Below are 18,994 nucleotides of genomic sequence, written 5' to 3'. Positions count from 1 at the left end.
GCTTTGGATTCAGTATCTCAATAAGGATTGAAGAGCCTTGCTGTTTCTTTCGTTGTTCTCAAATCCCCTGCAGGTGATGAATTCGTGAAAATATCCACCCACAGGCCTGCATAAAGTCTATAGACAGTCATAAGAATTCTGAATGGCAAAAGCTGTTCCTTCACAACAGAGCTAAATTCAGACCATTATACCAGAGAAGACTGTTCTAACCTGTGATACAAAGGCTCCTTATTGTACTTGCAAAATAAATATTCTATTTACATTGTGAAAAGGGAGGATTTTATACCTCCTCCAAACCACTTTTTTCTTTGAATTGAATTTAACCACATGTTAATGGAAAATGGAAGTTGTACTCTGAATCTCTTGATATGATGTACCATGTTGGCTATAATCCAAACCTTGAGGCAAACTACACCGGATGCCAGGTGGGAAGTGAGAAGAATGACCTGCCTAAATCTTTTTATTTGATGAATGTTATGGCCCTTAGGATGCGTCTTAGCAAGCTCTTGACAGTTGTGGTGAGATAACCACTGTAGTTATGTGTACTGCAGTAGGGGGATGTATGCCTGTACCTGTAATATAGGTTCCTCCGGTCAGCCCCTGCCGGCTAGCTCCGCCCACAGGGAGCTTGTGTATAATATGTATGAGAGCTGCTCAGACCCTCAGTCTACAGTTGCGGATGGAGGGACAACATCGTACAGCAATAAAGCCTCTATTGTACTAGTCTCTCGGCTTTGAGTATAATTGTTAGCGCCACAATTTATTGCTGTACGATTTCCCAGTCACCATGGACATCAGAGTCAAGCCTGACCGTCTGCAGCTGGATCCACATTCGCCTCACGCCAGAAAAGACTTTGATCACTGGCTCGCAGTCTTTGAGGCCTACATCTCTTCAGCACACCCTCCCCCGACGGAGGCTCAGAAAAAGCAACTCCTGTACTCCAGACTTAGCTCCAGCGTCTTTCCGCTCATTCGAGATGCGACCGACTACACCGCAGCTATGGAACTGCTCAAGGAGAATTATGCACCATCGACGAACACCCTGTTTGCGAGGCATCAACTTTCTACTCGCGTCCAGCAGCCGGGTGAGTCGATTGAGGACTTCTGGAGGGCCCTTATACCTCTGGTACGAGACTGCGACTGCCGGGCCCTCACAGCCGCGGAACATTCGGATTTACTCATGCGCGATGCCTTCGTTACAGGCATTGCATCGGACCCCATCCGGCAACGACTGCTGGAAGGGGTCGCCCCCGACCTCGCGGCCGCAAAGGCCCTGGCGCTCTCCATGACGGCCGCCTCCCGTAGTGCGCACACTTACTCCGCTAGCCACTCGGCCCACACGTCCTACCCCTCGTGGACCCCGCAAACGGCTCCCCAGGCCCATCCGTCCCCACCCCTCGTGGACCCCGCAAACGGCCCCCCCCAGCAGCCGCCCCCGCGCACTATGCCTGCGCTGCCCGCCCGCACCGCACCCCCTGGGGGTCCCCACTGTTACTTCTGCGGCCAACAGAAGCACCCTCGCCAACGCTGCCCGGCCCGCACAGCGACCTGCAAAGCTTGTGGAAAGAAAGGCCACTTTGCAGCGGTGTGTCAGTCCCGGACGGTCGCCGCTATCGCGCCGCCGGTCCCCACGCCTCAGCCGCTCCCTCAATGGGCCCCGCCGTCCGCTTCCCCCGACCCCACGTGCAATTAGTGGGCGCCGCCATCTTTTGCCGCCCCCGCCACGTGCGCCGCCATCTTCATCCACCACAGCCATGTGCGTTCCATGGGCGCCGCCATTTTGTTCCGACCCCATAACGTGCACTCCATGGACGCCGCCATTTTACCCACAGGTACTGCGGATGCCGCCATCTCGTCTCCAGGGGCCGCCATCACGGGACACGGGTCGCTACCGCTCCTCGTCGGACTCATCTGACTCAACTGCCGACCAACCACTGCTCGCCTCCGTTACGCTCGACCAGTCCCGTCCTCGCAACCTGGCACCATCTTCCATATCGGTGCTGGTCAACGGCCATGTGACCTCCTGCCTCATCGACTCCGGGAGCACCGAGAGCTTCGTCCACCCGGACACGGTAAGGCGCTATTCCCTTGCGATCCATCCCGCCGACCGGCAGATCTCCCTTGCCTCCGGTTCCCACTCTGTCCCGATCCGGGGTTTTCTGCCTGGTTAAACTCACTGTACAGGGTGTGGAATTCGACCGTTTCCGTCTGTACATTCTCCCCGACCTCTGCACTTCACTCCTACTAGGCCTGGATTTCCAGTGCAATCTCCAGAGCCTCACCCTCAAATTCGGTGGACCCCTACCTCCCCTCACCGTTTGCGGCCTCGTGACCCTCAAGGTCGAGCCCCCCTCCCTCTTTGCCAATCTGACTGTGGATTGCAAGCCCGTCGCCACCAGGAGCAGACGGTACAGCACCCAGGACAAGGCCTTCATCAGGTCCGAAGTCCAGCGGCTGCTTCGGGAGGGTATCATCGAGGCCAGCAACAGCCCTTGGAGAGCCCAGGTGGTAGTGGTTAAGACCGGGGAGAAGCACAGGATGGTCGTGGACTACAGCCAGACCATCAACCGGTACACGCAGCTCGAAGCCTACCCCCTCCCCCGCATTTCTGATATGGTCAATCAGATTGCACAGTACCGGGTCTTCTCTACTATTGACCTGAAATCCGCCTACCACCAGCTCCCCATCCGTAAATCGGACCGTCCCTACACTGCCTTTGAGGCGGACGGTCATCTGTACCAATTTCTGAGGGTTCCCTTCGGCGTCACGAATGGGGTCTCGGTCTTTCAGCGAGAAATGGACCGAATGGTTGACCGGTACGAATTGCAGGCCACCTTCCCGTACCTCGACAATGTCACCATCTGCGGCCATGACCAGCAGGACCATGATGCCAACCTTTATAAATTCCTCCACACCGCATCTCTCCTTAATCTCACGTACAACAAGGAGAAATGCGTGTTCCGCACAGACCGCTTAGCCATCCTTGGCTACGTAGTCCAAACGGACTACTGGGGCCCGATCCCGACCGCATGCGCCCCCTCATGGAGCTCCCAATTCCCACTGCCCCAAGGCCCTCAAACGCTGCCTTGGGTTTTTCTCTTATTACGCCCAGTGGGTCCCGCAATACGCAGACAAGGCCCGGCCACTTATCCAGTCCACACATTTTCCCCTCTCGGCCGAGGCACAACAGGCCTTCGCCTGCATTCGATATGACATAGCCAGGGCGGGGATGCACGCCGTAGACGAGACTCTGCCTTTCCAAGTAGAGAGCGACGCTTCAGATGTCGCCCTTGCCGCCACACTGAATCAGGCCGGCAGACCCGTGGCATTCTTTTCACGCACCCTCCACGCCTCCGAAATTCGGCATTCCTCTGTCGAAAAGGAAGCCCAGGCAATCGTTGAAGCGGTGCGGCACTGGAGGCATTACCTGGCCGGCAGGAGATTCACTCTCCTCACTGACCAACGGTCGGTAGCCTTCATGTTCAACAACACGCAGCGGGGCAAGATCAAGAATGACAAAATCTTGCGGTGGAGAATCGACGCTCTCCACCTTTAACTACGAGATCTTGTATCGCCCCCGGCAAGCTCAACGAGCCCCCAGACGCCCTCTCCCGAGGTACATGTGCCAGTGCACAAGTGAACCAGCTCCGTGCCTTGCACGACAGCCTTTGCCATCCGGGGGTCACCGCCTTGTACCATCTGATCAAAGCCGCAATCTGCCCTAATCCGTCGAGGAGTACGGACAGTCACCAGAGACTGCCAGATCTGTGCGGAGTGCAAGCCGCACTTCTACCGGCCAGATCGCCGCGAGCCTGGTGAAAGCATCCCGCCCCTTTGAACGCCTCAGCGTGGACTTCAAAGGGCCCCCTTCCCTCTACCGACCCGCAACACCTACATCCTTAGTGTGGTCGATGAATTTTCTAGGTTCCCCTTTGCACATCCCATGCCCAGATATGACGTCTGCCACCGTCATCAAGGCCCTGGATTCCATTTTCGCCCTGTTCGGTTTCCCCGACTATATCCACCAGTGACAGGGGATCCTCATTCATGAGCGATGAGCTGCGTCAGTTCCTGCTCAGCAGGGGTATTGCCTCCAGCAGGACGACCAAGCTACAACCCCCGGGGAAACGGGCAGGTAGAGAGGGAGAACGGGACGGTATGGAGGGCCGTCCAGCTGGCCCTACGGTCCAGGAACCTCCCAGCCCGCTCGCTGGCAGCAGGTCCTCCCTGACGCGCTCCATTCCATTTCGGTCGCTACTGTGCACCGCAACTAACAGTACACCCCCATGAACGTTTGTTTTTGCCTTCCTGGAAGACAAACATCCGGAGTGTCGCTCCCGACTTAGCCTCACGACTCCGGGCTCAGTCCTCTCCGTAGGCATGTCCGGCACCACAAGGCGGAACCCCTGGTGGACAAAGTACGCCTTCTCCACGCCAACCCTCAGTATGGCCTACGTGGAGTTCCCCGACGGCCGCCAGGACACAGTCTCGCTCCGAGACCTGGCTCCCTCAGGTGCCGATCCCATGCCCACACCCCTTCCTGCGCAACCCCAGCGCCCCCCTATTCGTCCCATCAGGTCCATCCCTCATCCTCCTGCCCACCCTGGAGGACATGGAAGATTTCGGCTTGCTCTCGGAGTCATCCCGCCAGCAGCCAGCACCAACACCGCCAGCACCTGCACCATCGGGGCCATCACCCGCCTGTGCCGACGTCACCACCACAGCTACGCCGCTCACAGCGGAACGTCCCGACCACCGATTCGGCTCAACCTGTAACCTGCCTAACCGGATGGACTCTTGATTTTCCTTGTGGACCCTCTTGTAAATAGCATCCTTTGTATTAGAGTTACATGTCACCCCCGCCGGACTCATTTTTTACAGGGGTTGAATGTGGTGAGATAACCACTGTAGTTATGTGTACTGCAGTAGGGGGATGTATGCCTGTACCTGTAATACAGTTTTCCTCCGGTCAGCCCCTGCCGGCTAGCTCCGCCCACAGGGAGCTTGTGTATAAATATGTATGAGAGCTGCTCAGACCTCAGTCTACAGTTGCGGATGGAGGGACAACATCGTACAGCAATAAAGCCTCTATTGTACTAGTCTCTCGGCTTTGAGTATAATTGTTAGCGCCACAACAGTGTTTCAGGAGGTAAAAGCTGAAATCCTAATACCACATTGATTCCCTCCATGTAAAAAAAACGTACAACTTTTAAAGTAAAGCTCGCAATCCTACTTGGAACAGAATTAAATATATTGGTCCAGATTTTGCAGTAAAAATAACTGAGGTTCTCAGCACTCATTGTTATTCAGTGGTAAATCAGACAGCAACTTCAATCGATAAAACATGCAAAGTTGAACGCAGAAATCAGGAAGTTGCTGTTTGAGTTTCCCTGTTATCCCAAAAGTTTTGCTGTAGCAGTATCTCACATGAAAGATACACATATCCAGTAGATACCAACTAAACCGAACTGAAAAAGTTAATGTTCACTCATTCTCCTGCAAGTACATTTTTAATGCCATGACAAGTCTTAGCTGCTGTCAAAGAAACTTTCTGGCACCAAAATAATTTTTTTTTAAAAGAGTGTAGTTTCATACCTTCAGGTCGTGATTCTCAGGCCTCATTATGCTCTCACTCAAACAAAACAAGGCCGTATGAATAGTGGGAGAGGCCAAAATGAGAAACGTGTCAGGCACCAAACAGTTTGCGATGCAACTGGCCAGGTTTCGTAGTCAAAATCAGGGTCTCGCCATAGCGTGGCAAGAAACCAATTATCACCACTTTGGTCCTATTTCCATACAATTAACGGGAGCGACCCCATATCCAACGGCTTCCCGTCATTCATCGACCTCCCCAGAAAGGCATCACGCTGGTGCCGATTAGTACTCCTTTGAAAAACGTGACCATGGCGGAAGGGCTTCTGCGGGGAAACAAGGAGGTGAGCAACCAGCTTTGCTCACAGCCAAAGAGACCAGGGGCGCTGGGCTTGCTACCCAAGTGCTCTGCGGGGTTGGGGTGAGGAAATGAATAAAAGGGGGTGGCACTGAAGCGAACAAAAGGGGATGGCACTGAAGCATTATGGGTAGGCAGGCTAAGTCAGGAGTATCATGGTGAGGGGGATGGGTGATCATTGGGGTCTCAGGCAAAAGGAACGTGAGGGCAGCCTATTGGGACCAGTAATTGCTAAGGTTAGCTTATAGGGCTAGGTTAAGGAATGTAAGGGAACCTTTAGAAACCCTACAATTGCCAAGTTACCTTATTTGGTTGTGTGTGTAACCTCATTTTTTTATACCAATGTATATGAGACAAAGTCTTTTGTTCTATGCCTCACTCACTCTGGGGACTCGACAAGACCCTGGCAGAGTGAGTCAGCTTGCAAGACGCGCAAATAAATAAAGTGTTTACCTAAAATCCGACTTGGTATATTTACTGAGACCAGACTGAGGGCAAAAGGAACTCAAATTCTCAGGGGGACTCTGGCTGTGTGGTGTGTGGGGGGGGGCGCACCCTCTAGAGGACATGGGGGGCAACTGCACATGGCACCAGTATGCCAACCCCTGAATCTTGTGTACCCATTCCGGGGGCAACCCCCAGCTCCTGCCTGTATGCCCCACCAACCACCCATAACCCCTATTGACTGCGTAGGACTCTAGGCATACACCTAAAGGCTATGCTAATAGAGAATTAGCAATCATGGTTAAGTGAGCACTTCACACAACCAAGTGGATCCGCGTGAGTGGGTGGGCCCATGGAGCATGTGGGAGTCATTGCCTAGCATCCCAATCACACCTGGCCTGCATGGACACTGTGCCCCAACACTGCAAGAGGCAACAGCACACACGCATTAGCCAACATCCGAACACCCAGGAGATGGGATACAGCCCCGGGGACATGTCCATGGCTGAAGGGTGAGTGAGTGCTACGGGGAGGGGGGGGGGGGGGAATGCCCTGGAGAGATGGGCCAAGGATTCAGAGGTCGGGCCCGCATTGCAGAAGAAAGTGACAGAGGCGTCATTCTGCTTGTGGTCAAGGGATTTAATGTGTCAGGGTGTCCAACAATTCCCCGCTCTCCCGATGGTGCCGGGACATCCACAGCCGTGCCACCATGTCCATGTGCTGATCTCGAGCAGCCACATCAGAGGGGTGGAACTAGGGGTGCTGTACTCGGGCCACCATCAACACTCCAATGGGACTGGTCCGGGGTGACATACAGCGGACCTTCCTTCGGTCAGTGCCCATAAGACCCGGGGATCACCTCGGGACAGAGGGGCAGCTAGTTTGAGCCCGGCTGCCCCTGCATCATCTGGCTCTGCCAGCACTCGCGGACTCCCTGCACCAAGGCGATGCTCCTCAGTGACTGGGACATGCTCTGCAGTGCCTCAGCAATGCCCACCTATGACGGGACAAGCTCCGCAGCGCCTTGACCATTCCCATCGGAGAGCGGTACATGTCTCGCAGCAACTCATCAAGGTCAACCTGGTACTGGATCACATCCCCCATTGAGTCGGACAGTCGACCGAGGCACTCAGCCATGGCCGTCACGGACTGCCCGACGCCTTGGACACCTTCAACTCATGCTGCCGATGTCGTGCACCAGGCTCTCACACTGCGGTTGACCTCGGTGTCACGCGTTGCCGTGACATCTTCTGTGTGCCCGGAGCCTCTGGGGGCTCTTCCAAGCAGCTATGTTACCTGCTGGAGTGTCGCTGACATCTCCCTCTGAATGTCCTGGCCGCACCGCAATGTCGCCATCAGCTCCAGGTCACCCTGTAAAAGAGGCTCAGCATCAGGCTGGGACCCAGCTGGGGTCCTGGGATCCAGCATCGCTGACTGCTGTCTCCCCGGGAGGGTTCCTGCCTCCATGTGATGTACATCGGCAACTCTGTGGTGCTCACCAGATTGTGCCCAGAAGCCTGACCGCTAACATTGACAACAAGGTGCTTGTGTCTGCACTGGTGAAGGGTGGGGAGACCAAGAGGGGGCATCATTAGACACACACATGGTTCACAGTGGTTGGGGGGGGGGGGTAAAGGAAGGGTTGGGGCGTTCAAGGCAGAGGGTCGTGAAGGGAGGGTTGGGGGGGGGTTGAAGAGAGGGGTGGTACGAAGGGAGAATCGGGGGCTGCATGGAGGGTTGGGGGGGTTGGATGCTCGCCTGAGGGCAAAAAGGTCTCAGGGAGGTGGGGGGGGGGGGGGGGCAGCATTGGTGTCAACTCACCCGTGTTGCCCAGTGTAGGTTGTTGACCTTAAGACACTGGAGGTCAGTCCTCCTGGTCAAACTCCTCTAGCTCATGGCCATCTCCACCTAGACCCAGGCGGCACTGGCTGCCCTGTGGCTCACCCGACCCTCGGAGGATAGGGACATCCCTCCTTGTCTCCACCGCATCGAGGTGCTCCCAGGTCGCATCCGCGAATCTTGGGGCCGGAGTTCTTGGCACCATGGCTGCGAGCTAAGTGGGGTTGGCTGTGCAAGCTGTTGAATTGCTGCTCGACCTTGTTAGCGGGGGGTCTGGCGAGTGCGCACCTGGCAAATTGGCTGGCGAGCCTTCATTTGTGCTGAGAAGCCCATGGGGCCTTCTTCAAGTGGACCAATTAGTGTTGAATAGCGTTGCCGGCCTCGCTGGGCCGAGCGCCAGGAAGCCCGCAGCAGATCACGCTCACCACCATACTTAGAAACCTTTCTGGAGAATTGAGTCCTCAGTATTTAATCATTGTTGGACATTTTTTTACATTATAATTACTTCATTAAAAAATGTATTCTTCCTAGCTCTTACATTTTTCTAAATAAATTTTTTAAGAACTTTTTCTTCCTATTTCTTTTATCTCTCTTGTTACCTTTCTACTCCACTTTCATTTCACAGTCTGGTATGGAATTAAATACTCTAAATTTCACTTATTGATTCTGACTCCATGCTGTTTATTTAGAGATAGTCAGTCTGATTTGTTTAGGAGATATACAATTTTGATATGGGTACATTATGGGTACATTATGCTGGAATGGATTTCAAATTACTGAAGTTCTGGACTGTTGGTGAGCATAAACATTTTAAAATTTTTTATTTAGAGTACCCAAATCAATTTAGCATGGCCAATCCACCCAGCCTACACATCTTTTGGGTTGTGGGGGCGAAAGCCACACAAACACAGGGAGAATGTGCAAACTCCACACAGACAGTGACCCAGAGCCGGGATCGAACCTGGGATCTTGGCACCGTGAGGCACCAGGGCTAACCCACTGTGCCACTATGGGGCCCGGTGGGCATAAACATAATGAACATCTAGGGTCGTTCCTCCCAAAATCCAGGCCAACAAATATTTTACATCAGTCTTAAGTTTCTAATCTAGTTTTAAACAATTCAGCCTGCCACAGAAAACAATTGCATAGATTCACATTTCATTCCTGCTTGAGTAATAATGTTTTCTGTAGAAAGATTCCAATTGAAGGGATTTTGTAGCTTTTAGTTGACTAATTACTGCATTTTACATCATAAAATTAATCATCAAAGTTAAACGTTGTGGCTGAGTTAAATCCAAGCAATAATGAAATCAAAAGTGTTCAAGATGTATTAGGATTTCGAAAAATAGGGTAGCATGTGGCGCAGTGGTTAGCACTGGGACTGCGGCGCTAAGGACCCTGGTTCGAATCCCGGCCCTGGTCACTGTCCGTGTGGAGTTTGCACATTCTCCCCAAGTCTGCGTGGGTTTCACCCCCACAACCCAAAGATGTGCAGGTTAGATGGATTGGCCTCGCTAAATTGCTCCTTAATTGGAAAATAAAAATAATTGGCTACTCTAAATTTAAAAAAAAGGATTTTGAGAAATTAACTTCTTCAATTAAATCTGCAACTCATGGCCACTTACAAGGATTGTAAATTATTTGCATACATTTGAATAAACAATACAGGATGGAACAATGTGTTTAACAAACAAAAGCACCGATCCCTAAAAGGGGACTTAAACAGAGTTTTCATACCAGTCACAGGCAACCCCATATGTCATAATTGCCTGTTTGTCTGAAAACGTTCTGACTCTGTCTCAGAGTACTGACAATTTACATAAAAACATAACATAAGTTTACTTTGTTTCGTTGCTTTAGCCAATAATGTGACAATTTTTAAAAAGAATATAACTATCAACAACTTACTTCATAAGACATTTTTCCATTTTTGCCACGTGTGTCAGTTTCTTTCGATGCAATATTGGATTCTGTCATTCGTTTCAGTTCCTCAGTGTTAAAAAAAGATGCTAATCGGCAAGTGCTGACAACAGCATTCACTGATATTTTTACAACCTGGAGTAAAGTGGAATAGAAATTACATTTCTTTATAACTGTTAGATAACATATCTATCATTGGTTAACAACATTTTAAAACATGTAGACTGTATAGCAAATTATACTATTTAATGCTGGTGAAATAATATATTTTATTGCAGCAAAAAGTTAATTTGCTCTTTTAACATTTAGTCTGCTTGTGGATTGTCAAAAACTGCAGTGTCAGGGTTAATGCTCGGTGAGACTGAGAGATATGAGGATATTGCGTTTCTGGATATTGTCAGGCTGCAGCTCAAGGATGTGCAAGGAGAGGGAATGGGTAACCTCCAAACAGTCAAATAAGGTCAGGCAGATAATACAGGAGACCCTCAAAGTGCATCTTGGTCTCCAATCCGTATTTAGTTCTGAACATAGATGAGGACATGGGTTCTTCTGGGAAATACAGCCAGAGCCAAGTCCATGATATAATTGTGAGTTCAGCTGTTTAGTGGGTTGTAGGGGAAAGGAGAATTATCAGAAAGGTAACAATGGTGGTTGACTTAATAGTTAGGAGGCAGGCAGGTATTTCTATGGTTGCAATGTTGCTTCCCTCATCCCAGGATAAAGGTGGTCACTGAGCAGTCGCAGAGCATTCTGAGGGGAGGGTGTCTCAAAGGTTTTTACACAAACTCCTAGATCCAGACATTGATTTCCACAATTATTTCAATGTCTCCCAAACCCTAATTTGCATCTCTGCCGGGCTAGGACCGGTCTAATGATGGTAAGGTTTGATAGTGCTGTCAGGGAAGGGCTAAAACCAATTTGACAAAGGGATGGGATTCAGAAGAAACAAAAGTAAAATTGAAACTAGAAGGTAGTGGGCGGCACAGTGGTTATCATTGCTGCCTCATGGCGCCGAGGATCTGGGTTCGATCACGGCCCAGGGTCACTGTTCGTGTGGAGTTTGCACATTGGCCCTGTGTCTACATGGGTCTCACCCCCACAACCCAAAGATATGCAGTATAGGTGGATTGGCCGTGCTAATTCCCCTTAATTGGGAAAAAAAAATTGGGTACTCTAAATTTATTTTTAAAAAGAAAATAGAAGACAGAAAATTACTAAACAAATATAGAACCTTGAGGAATCAAAAAAAATAGATAAGGACAAATACAAAATATTGTAGAAGCTAGAAATTTTAAATAAAAACAGAAAATGTAAACACAAAACAAGTCAGGCAGCATCTGTGGAAAGGGAAATAGTTAACGTTTCAGGTCAGTGATCTATCATCAAAACTGGGAAAGGATAGAAATGTAATAGATTTTCAGCAAGTGAATTGGAAAAAGATTAAAAAGGAAAATCAGTAATAGGGTGAAAGACAGGATTCAGCCAGGAGAAAAGAGGGGTAAAGGTGGTAATGGGACAAATAAAGAAACAAAATGTGAGTCTAGAAGAAGTGTGAATGGTAGGATAATCAGCTATTGTCCAAAAATGAAAAATTTGCAAAATCTGAAATTTGCAAAGAAAAAGGTGAAACAAAATGCAACCTGAACTGAGTTTAGACAACAAGCAAGTTGTTCCAAAATTGGTGATATTTATTTTAAAGCGCAGGTCTATTGAATAAGACAGATGAGCTACGGCATAGATGAAACACTTGGAAATATATTATTACTGCTAAACCGCATCTTAAAGATGGTAGTTATAATTTTTAAAGGCCAAATTTTTCAGCCCCAGTGCAACGCTGCAGGAATTCTTCAAGATAGTGTCCTAGGCCCATCCATCTTCAGCTGCTTCATCAATGACCTTTCCTCCATCATAAGATCAGAAAGTGGGGATGTTCGCCGTGTGATGAGCCATCAATTGCACGAGAGACAAGTTGCTATACAAAAGTTAGGCTTTAATAAGCTAGAGCCCTGCGGTCGACTATAATAAAATGGACGACCGCCGGGCGTTCTGACTATTTATACCTTGGTATGGAGGCGTGGTTAACTCAGCCTCTCGACCAATCGGAGAGCCGTCACATGACTGGTCTCAACCAATCGGTCGACCATGACCGACCAGGGCCAATGGTAAGCCGGTGTTCTGCACCAATGGCAGACAGCTATGCAAATCATACCACCACACCGTGTTCATTATTAATTGTGACTCTTCAGATACTGAAGCAATGTGCGTCAACATCATACACAGTCATAAACAACCATGAAACAGAACACCCGGAGGCCCTGTTCATTGTGGCTGGAGACTTCAACAAAGCCAACCTCGAGTGTACTGCCAAAATTCCACCAGCACATCTCCTGTACCACCCGGGGCGACAACACTCTTGACCACTGCTACTCAAAAATCAAGGGCGCCTACCGTTCCATCCCCCGACCGCACTTTGGGAAATCAGACCATAAGACTGTGCTCCTTCTCCCGGCTTACAAGCAGAAACTCAAGCGGGAGAATCCAGCTAAGAAGGTTGTGCAGTGCTGGTCTGAGGAGACAGAAGAGCTCCTACGTGACTGCTTGGAGACAGTGGACTAGTCCATATTTAAGAACTCAGCGACTAACTTAAATGAGTATGTCACCACCGTCACAGACTTCATCAGCAAATGTGTGGACGACTGCGTGCCAAAGAAAGCAGTACGTACGTTCCCCAACCGGAAACCATGGCTCAACCGCGAGATTGACTCCCTACTGAAGGACAGATCTGAGGCGTTCAAGGCAGACGACCCTGTCCTATACAAGAAATCCAGGTATGACCTCCGCAAAGCCATCCGAGATGCCAAGAGAGAATATCAAACTAAGCTAGAGTCACAGACAGACTCTCGGCGGTTGTGGCAAGGACTAAGCAACATAACGGGCTACAAAGCGAAGCCGAGCAGTATCTCTGGCAGCAGTGCACCCCTCCCCGATGAACTTAACGCATTCTATGCTCGGTTTGAGCAGGTAACCAACAACCCGCTATCGAGTGCCCCAGCAACCCATAATTCACCCATACCCACCATCACAGTTTCCGAAGTCAGATCGGCCTTCCTGAAAGTGAACCCACGGAAGGCGATGGGCCCGGACGGGATCCCTGGTCGTGCACTCAGAACCTGCGCGGACCAGCTGGCAGAGGTTTTCACAGACATCTTTAACCTATCCCTACTCCACTCCGAGGTCCCCACCTGCTTCAAGAAGACCACCATCATACCGGTACCAAAGAAGAACCAGGCAACGTGCCTCAATGACTACCGCCCGGTGGCCCTGATGTCAGTTGTAATGAAGTGCTTTGAGAGGCTGATCATGAAGCGCATCACCTCCATACTCCCGGAACGCCTTGACCCACTTCAATTCGCATACCGTCGCAACCAGTCCACATCAGACGCCATTTCCCTGGCCCTACACTCATCCCTAGAGCATCTCGAAAACAAGGACTCCTACATCAGACTCTTATTTATTGACTACAGCTCCGCCTTCAACACCATAATCCCAGCCAAGCTCATATCAAAGCTCCAAAACCTAGGACTTGGCTCTCCACTCTGCAACTGGATCCTTGACTTTCTGACCAACAGACCACAGTCAGTAAGAATGAACACCAACACCTCCTCCACAATAGTCCTCAACACCGGTGCCCCGCAAGGCTGCGTACTTAGCCCCCTACTCTACTCCCTGTACACACACGACTGCATGGCAAAACTTGGTTCCAACTCCATCTACAAGTTTGCTGACGATACGACCATAGTGGGCCGGATCTCGAACAACGACGAGTCTGAATACAGGAGGGAGATAGAGAATTTAGTGGAGTGGTGCAACGACAACAATCTCTCCCTTAATGCCAGCAAAACTAAAGAGCTGGTCATCGACTTCAGGAAGCATAGTACTGTACACACCCCTGTCAGCATCAACGGAGCCGAGGTAGAGATGGTGAGCAGTTTCAAATTCCTAGGGGTGCACATCACCAAAAATCTATCCTGGTCCACTCATGTCGACACTATCAACAAGAATGCACAACAGCGCCTTTACTTCCTCAGGAAACTAAGGAAATTTGGCATGTCCACATTAACCCTTACCAACTTTTACAGATGCACTATAGAGAGCATCCTCTCGGGCTGCATCACAGCCTGGTATGGCAACTGCTCGGCCCAGGACCGCAAGGAACTTCAGAGAGTCGTGAATACCGCCCAGTCCATCACACGAACCTGCCTCCCATCCATTGATTCCATCTACACCTCCCGCTGCCGGGGGAAAGCAGGCAGCATAATCAAGGATCCCTCCCACCCGGCTTACTCACTTTTCCAACTTCTTCCATCGGGCAGGAGATTCAGAAGTCTGAGAACACGGACGAACAGACTCAAAAACAGCTTCTTCCCCACTGTCACCAGACTCCTAAATGACCCTTTTATGGACTGTCCTCACTAACACTACACCCTGTCTGCTTCATCCGATGCCAATGCTTATGTAGTTACATTGTATATCTTGTGTTGCCCTATTATGTATTCTCATGTATTTTCTTGAATTCTGTTCAATTCCCTTTTCTTCCCATGTACTGAATGATCTGTTGAGCTGCTTGCAGAAAAATACTTTTCACTGTACCTCGGTACACGTGACAATAAACAAATCCAATCCAATCCAATCCAACATGCAGCAACATTCAGGCTTCGGCTGCTAGGTAGCAAATAACATTAACACCACACAAGTGACAGGCAATGACTGCCTCCAATAAAAGATAATCTAACCATCACTCCTTTGCATTAAACTACATTACCATCGCTAAATCCTACACCACAAACATCCTGCAAATTAACATTGACCAAAAATTTTACTGGACAAGCCATATTAATACTGTGGCTACCAGAATAGGTGAGACCCTGGGAATTCTGCGGAGAATAATTTGACTCCTGACTACCCAAAACATGTCTTCTATTTACAGGACACAAGTCAGGAGGGTAATGGAATACTCCCACTCGCCTGGCTGAGTGTGACTCCAACAACACTCAAAAAGCTCTACAGAAACTCGGAAAAATCAGCTTCCTTGACTGGCACCCCATCCACCAATTCAGAAATTCACTTTCTCTACCACTTGATGGATAGTGGCAACAGCGTGTACCACATACGAGGTGTATGGCAGCAACTTATTAAAGTTCCTTTGACAGCACCTTCTAAGACCATTATATCTCTACCACCTTGAAAGGCAAGGGCACCAGCTGCATGAGAACACCATCCTGACTTGGAACTATACAAAGGGCATAAATCTCCCAACCTGGGACTAAGTCCTGTGGTGGAGCAGTAACATGGTGTGTTCCCCGCTGGGGAGGCTGGCGGGAAATTCACTGGGCGGGATTCTCCATTGGCCGGCGCCGAAATCAGGAAGGCGAATGGGCGGCGAATCGTTTCCGACTCCAAAATTGCGGCGTCAATGTGTTGCGGAACGCCGTTCGCATATCATTAGGAGGTCCAACCCGGTATTGTCCAGGGCCTCCGCGATTCTCCGCCTCTGATGGGCCGGGTTCCCGACAACGCAGTTCACTTGTGCTTTTATAAATGGTGAAACTGGCATGGTGGCTGCTGAGGGAGAGAGGGTACGGAAAGTGTCCAACATCGCCATAGTTTTCTGACAGTTGTGCCAGGGCCGGGTGAGTAGCGGGGGTGGCTAGGAGGTGGGCTGTGGGGTCAGGGTGGATGGCACCGAGCACCATTGCCTCAGCCGGCAAGGCAGCCATGCAGCTGCGCACGCCACTGACTACCCACTGTGAACCTAGAGCCATAGGTCGTATAGGTGTCCCACCAGGCTACCCCCCCCCCCCCCCCCCCCCGCGTGCCCTCTGGCCCCAGTGGACCCATCAGTTGTATGGGCATGCTCCAGTGCAACCTGTGCCATCTTGTTGATTGGGATGAGTGTGTGTGGGGATCGTAAGAAGATTGGCAGAAGGCAGAGAGTGGGGATAAAGGGGTCTTTTTCAGGATGGCAGCCGGTGACTAGTGGTGTGCCTCAGGGGTCTGTGCTGGGACCACAACTTTTCACAATATACATTAATGATCTGGAAGAAGGAACTGAAGGCACTGTTGCTAAGTTTGCAGATGATCTGTAGAGGGACAGGTAATATTGAGGAAGCAAGGGGGCTGCAGAAGGATTTGGACACGATAGGAGAGTGGGCAATGAAGTGGCAAATGAAATACAATGTGGAAAAGTGTGAGATTATGCACATAGGAAGGAGAAATTTAGGCATAGACTATTTTCCAAATGGGGAAATGCTGAGGAAATCAGAAGCACAAAGGACTTGGGAGTCCTTGTACACGACTCTCTTAAGATTAACGTGCAGGTTCAGTTGACAGTTAAGAAGGATAATGAAATGTTAGCAGTCGTGTCAAGAGGGATAGAATACAATACCAGGGATGTACTTCTGCGGCTGTATCAGTCTCTGATCAGACCCCATTTGGAGTATTGTGAGCAGTTTTGGGCCCGTTTCTAAGGAAGGATGTGCTGGCCTTGGAAAGGGTCCAGAGGAGGTTCACAAGATTAATCCCTTGAGTGAAGAACTTGTTATATGAGAAGCGGTTGAGGACTCTGGGTCTGCACTCGTTGGAGTTTAGAAGGATGAGGGGGGATCTTATTGAAACTTACAGGGTATTGCGAGGCCTGGATAGAGTAGACATGGAGAGGATGTTTCCACTTGTAGGAGAAACTAGAACCAGAGGACACCATCTCAGACTAAAGGAACATAAGAACTAGGAGCAGGAGTAGGCCATCTGGCCCCTCTGGCTTGCTCCGCCATTCAATGAGATCATGGCTGATCTTTTGTGGACTCAGCTCCACTTTCCAGCCCAAACACCATAACCTTTAATCCCTTCATTCTTCAAAAAACTACCTTTATCTTAAAGACATTTAATGAAGGAGCCTCAATTGCTTCACTGGGCAAGGAATTCCATAGATTCACAACCCTTTGGGTGAAGAAGTTCTTCCTAGACTCAGTCCTAAATCTACTTCCCCTTATTTTGAGGCTATGCCCCCTAGTTCTGCTTTCACCCGCCAGTGGAAACAACCTGCCTGCATCTATCCTATCTATTCCCTTCATAATTTTATATGTTTCTATAAGACCCCCCGCATCCTTCTAAATTACAACGAGTACAGTCCCAGTCTACTCAACCTCTCCTCGTAATCCAGCCCCTTCAACTCTGGGATTAACCTAGTGAATCTCCTCTGCACACCCTCCAGCGCCAGTACGTCCTTTCTCAGGTAAGGAGACCAAAACTGAACACAATACTCCAGGTGTGGCCTCACTAACACCTTATACAATTGCAGCATAACCTCCCTAGTCTTAAACGCCATTCCTCCAGCAATGAAGGACAAAATTCCATTTGCCTTCTTAATCACCTGTTGCACCTGTAAACCAACTTTTTGCGACTCATGCACTAGCACACCTAGGTATCTCTGCACAGCAGCATGTTTTAATATTTTATCATTTAAATAATAATCCATTTTGCTGTTAATCCTACCAAAATGGATAACCTCACATTTGTCAACATTGTACTCCATCTGCCAGACCCTAGCTCATTCACTTAACCTATCCAAATCCCTCTGCAGACTTCCGGCATCCTCTGCACTTTTTGCTTTACCACTCATCTTAGTGTCGTCTGCAAACTTGGACATATTGCACTTGGTCCCCAACTCCAAATCACCTATGTAAATTGTGAACAATTGTGGGCCCAACACTGATCCCTGAGGGACACCACTAGCTACTGATTGCCAACCAGAGAAACACCCATTAATCCCCACTCTTTGCTTTCTATTAATTAACCAATCCTCTATCCATGCTACTACATAACCCTTAATGCCATGCATCTTTATCTTATGCAGCAACCTTTTGTGTGGCACCTTGTCCAAAGCTTTCTGGAAATCCAGATATACCACATCCATTGGCTCCCCATTATCTACCGCACTCCTCAAAGAATTCCACTAAATTAGTTAGGCATGACCTGCACTTTATGAACAAATGCTGCGTCTGCCCAATGGGACAATTCCATCCAGATGCCTCGCTATTTCTTCCTTGACGATAGATTCCAGCGTCTTCCCTACTACCGAAGTTAAGCTAACTGGCCTATAATTATCTGCCTACCTCCTTTTTTAAACAGTGGTGTCATGTTTGCCAATCCGCCGGGACCACCCCAGAGTCTAGTGAATTTTGGTAAATTATCAGTAGTGCATTTTCAATTTCCCTAGCCATCTCTTTTAGCACTCTGGCTGCATTCCATCAGGGCCAGGAGACTTGTCTACCTTTAGCCCCATTAGCTTGCCCATCACTACCTCCTTAGTGATAACAATCATCTCAAGGTCCTCACCTGTCATAGCCTCATTTCTATCAGTCACTGGCATGTTATTTGTGTCTTCCACTGTGAAGACCGACCCAAAAAACCTGTTCAGTTCCTCAGCCATTTCCTCATCTCCCATTATTAAATCTCACTTCTCATCCTCTAAGGAACCAATATTTACCTTAGCCACTCTTTTTGTTAATATATATTTGTAGAAACTTTTACTATATGTTTTTATATTCTGAGCAAGTTTACTCTCATTATCTATCTTACTCTTCTTTATAGCTTTTTTAGTAGATTTCTGTTGCCCCCTAAAGATTTCCCAGTCCTCTAGTCTCCCACTAACCTTTGCCACGTTGTATGCTTTTTCTTTCAATTTGATACTCTCCCTTATTTCCTTAGATATCCACGGTTGATTTTCCCTCTTTCTACCGTCCTTCCTTTGTATTCCCTCGTAGGTTCCATTACTTACTGTTC

At 49.4% G+C, this 18,994-nt stretch overlaps 1 protein-coding gene across 1 annotated transcript in view; it reads right to left on the bottom strand.

The window, feature by feature from the left end:
- LOC119972613 (ATP-binding cassette sub-family C member 9-like) overlaps window positions 1–18,994 on the bottom strand; it is a 317,550-nt gene that overhangs the window by 152,346 nt on the left and 146,210 nt on the right. Inside the window, 1 exon segment of the mRNA XM_038809604.1 lies at window positions 10,142–10,288. Within this exon segment, the coding sequence (XP_038665532.1) occupies window positions 10,142–10,288 (147 nt within the window).

The sequence above is a fragment of the Scyliorhinus canicula genome, chromosome 10 (assembly GCF_902713615.1).
Source record: "Scyliorhinus canicula chromosome 10, sScyCan1.1, whole genome shotgun sequence".
NCBI classification, from domain to species: Eukaryota; Metazoa; Chordata; class Chondrichthyes; order Carcharhiniformes; family Scyliorhinidae; genus Scyliorhinus; species Scyliorhinus canicula.
This window is presented reverse-complemented; position numbering and strand designations above follow the sequence as displayed.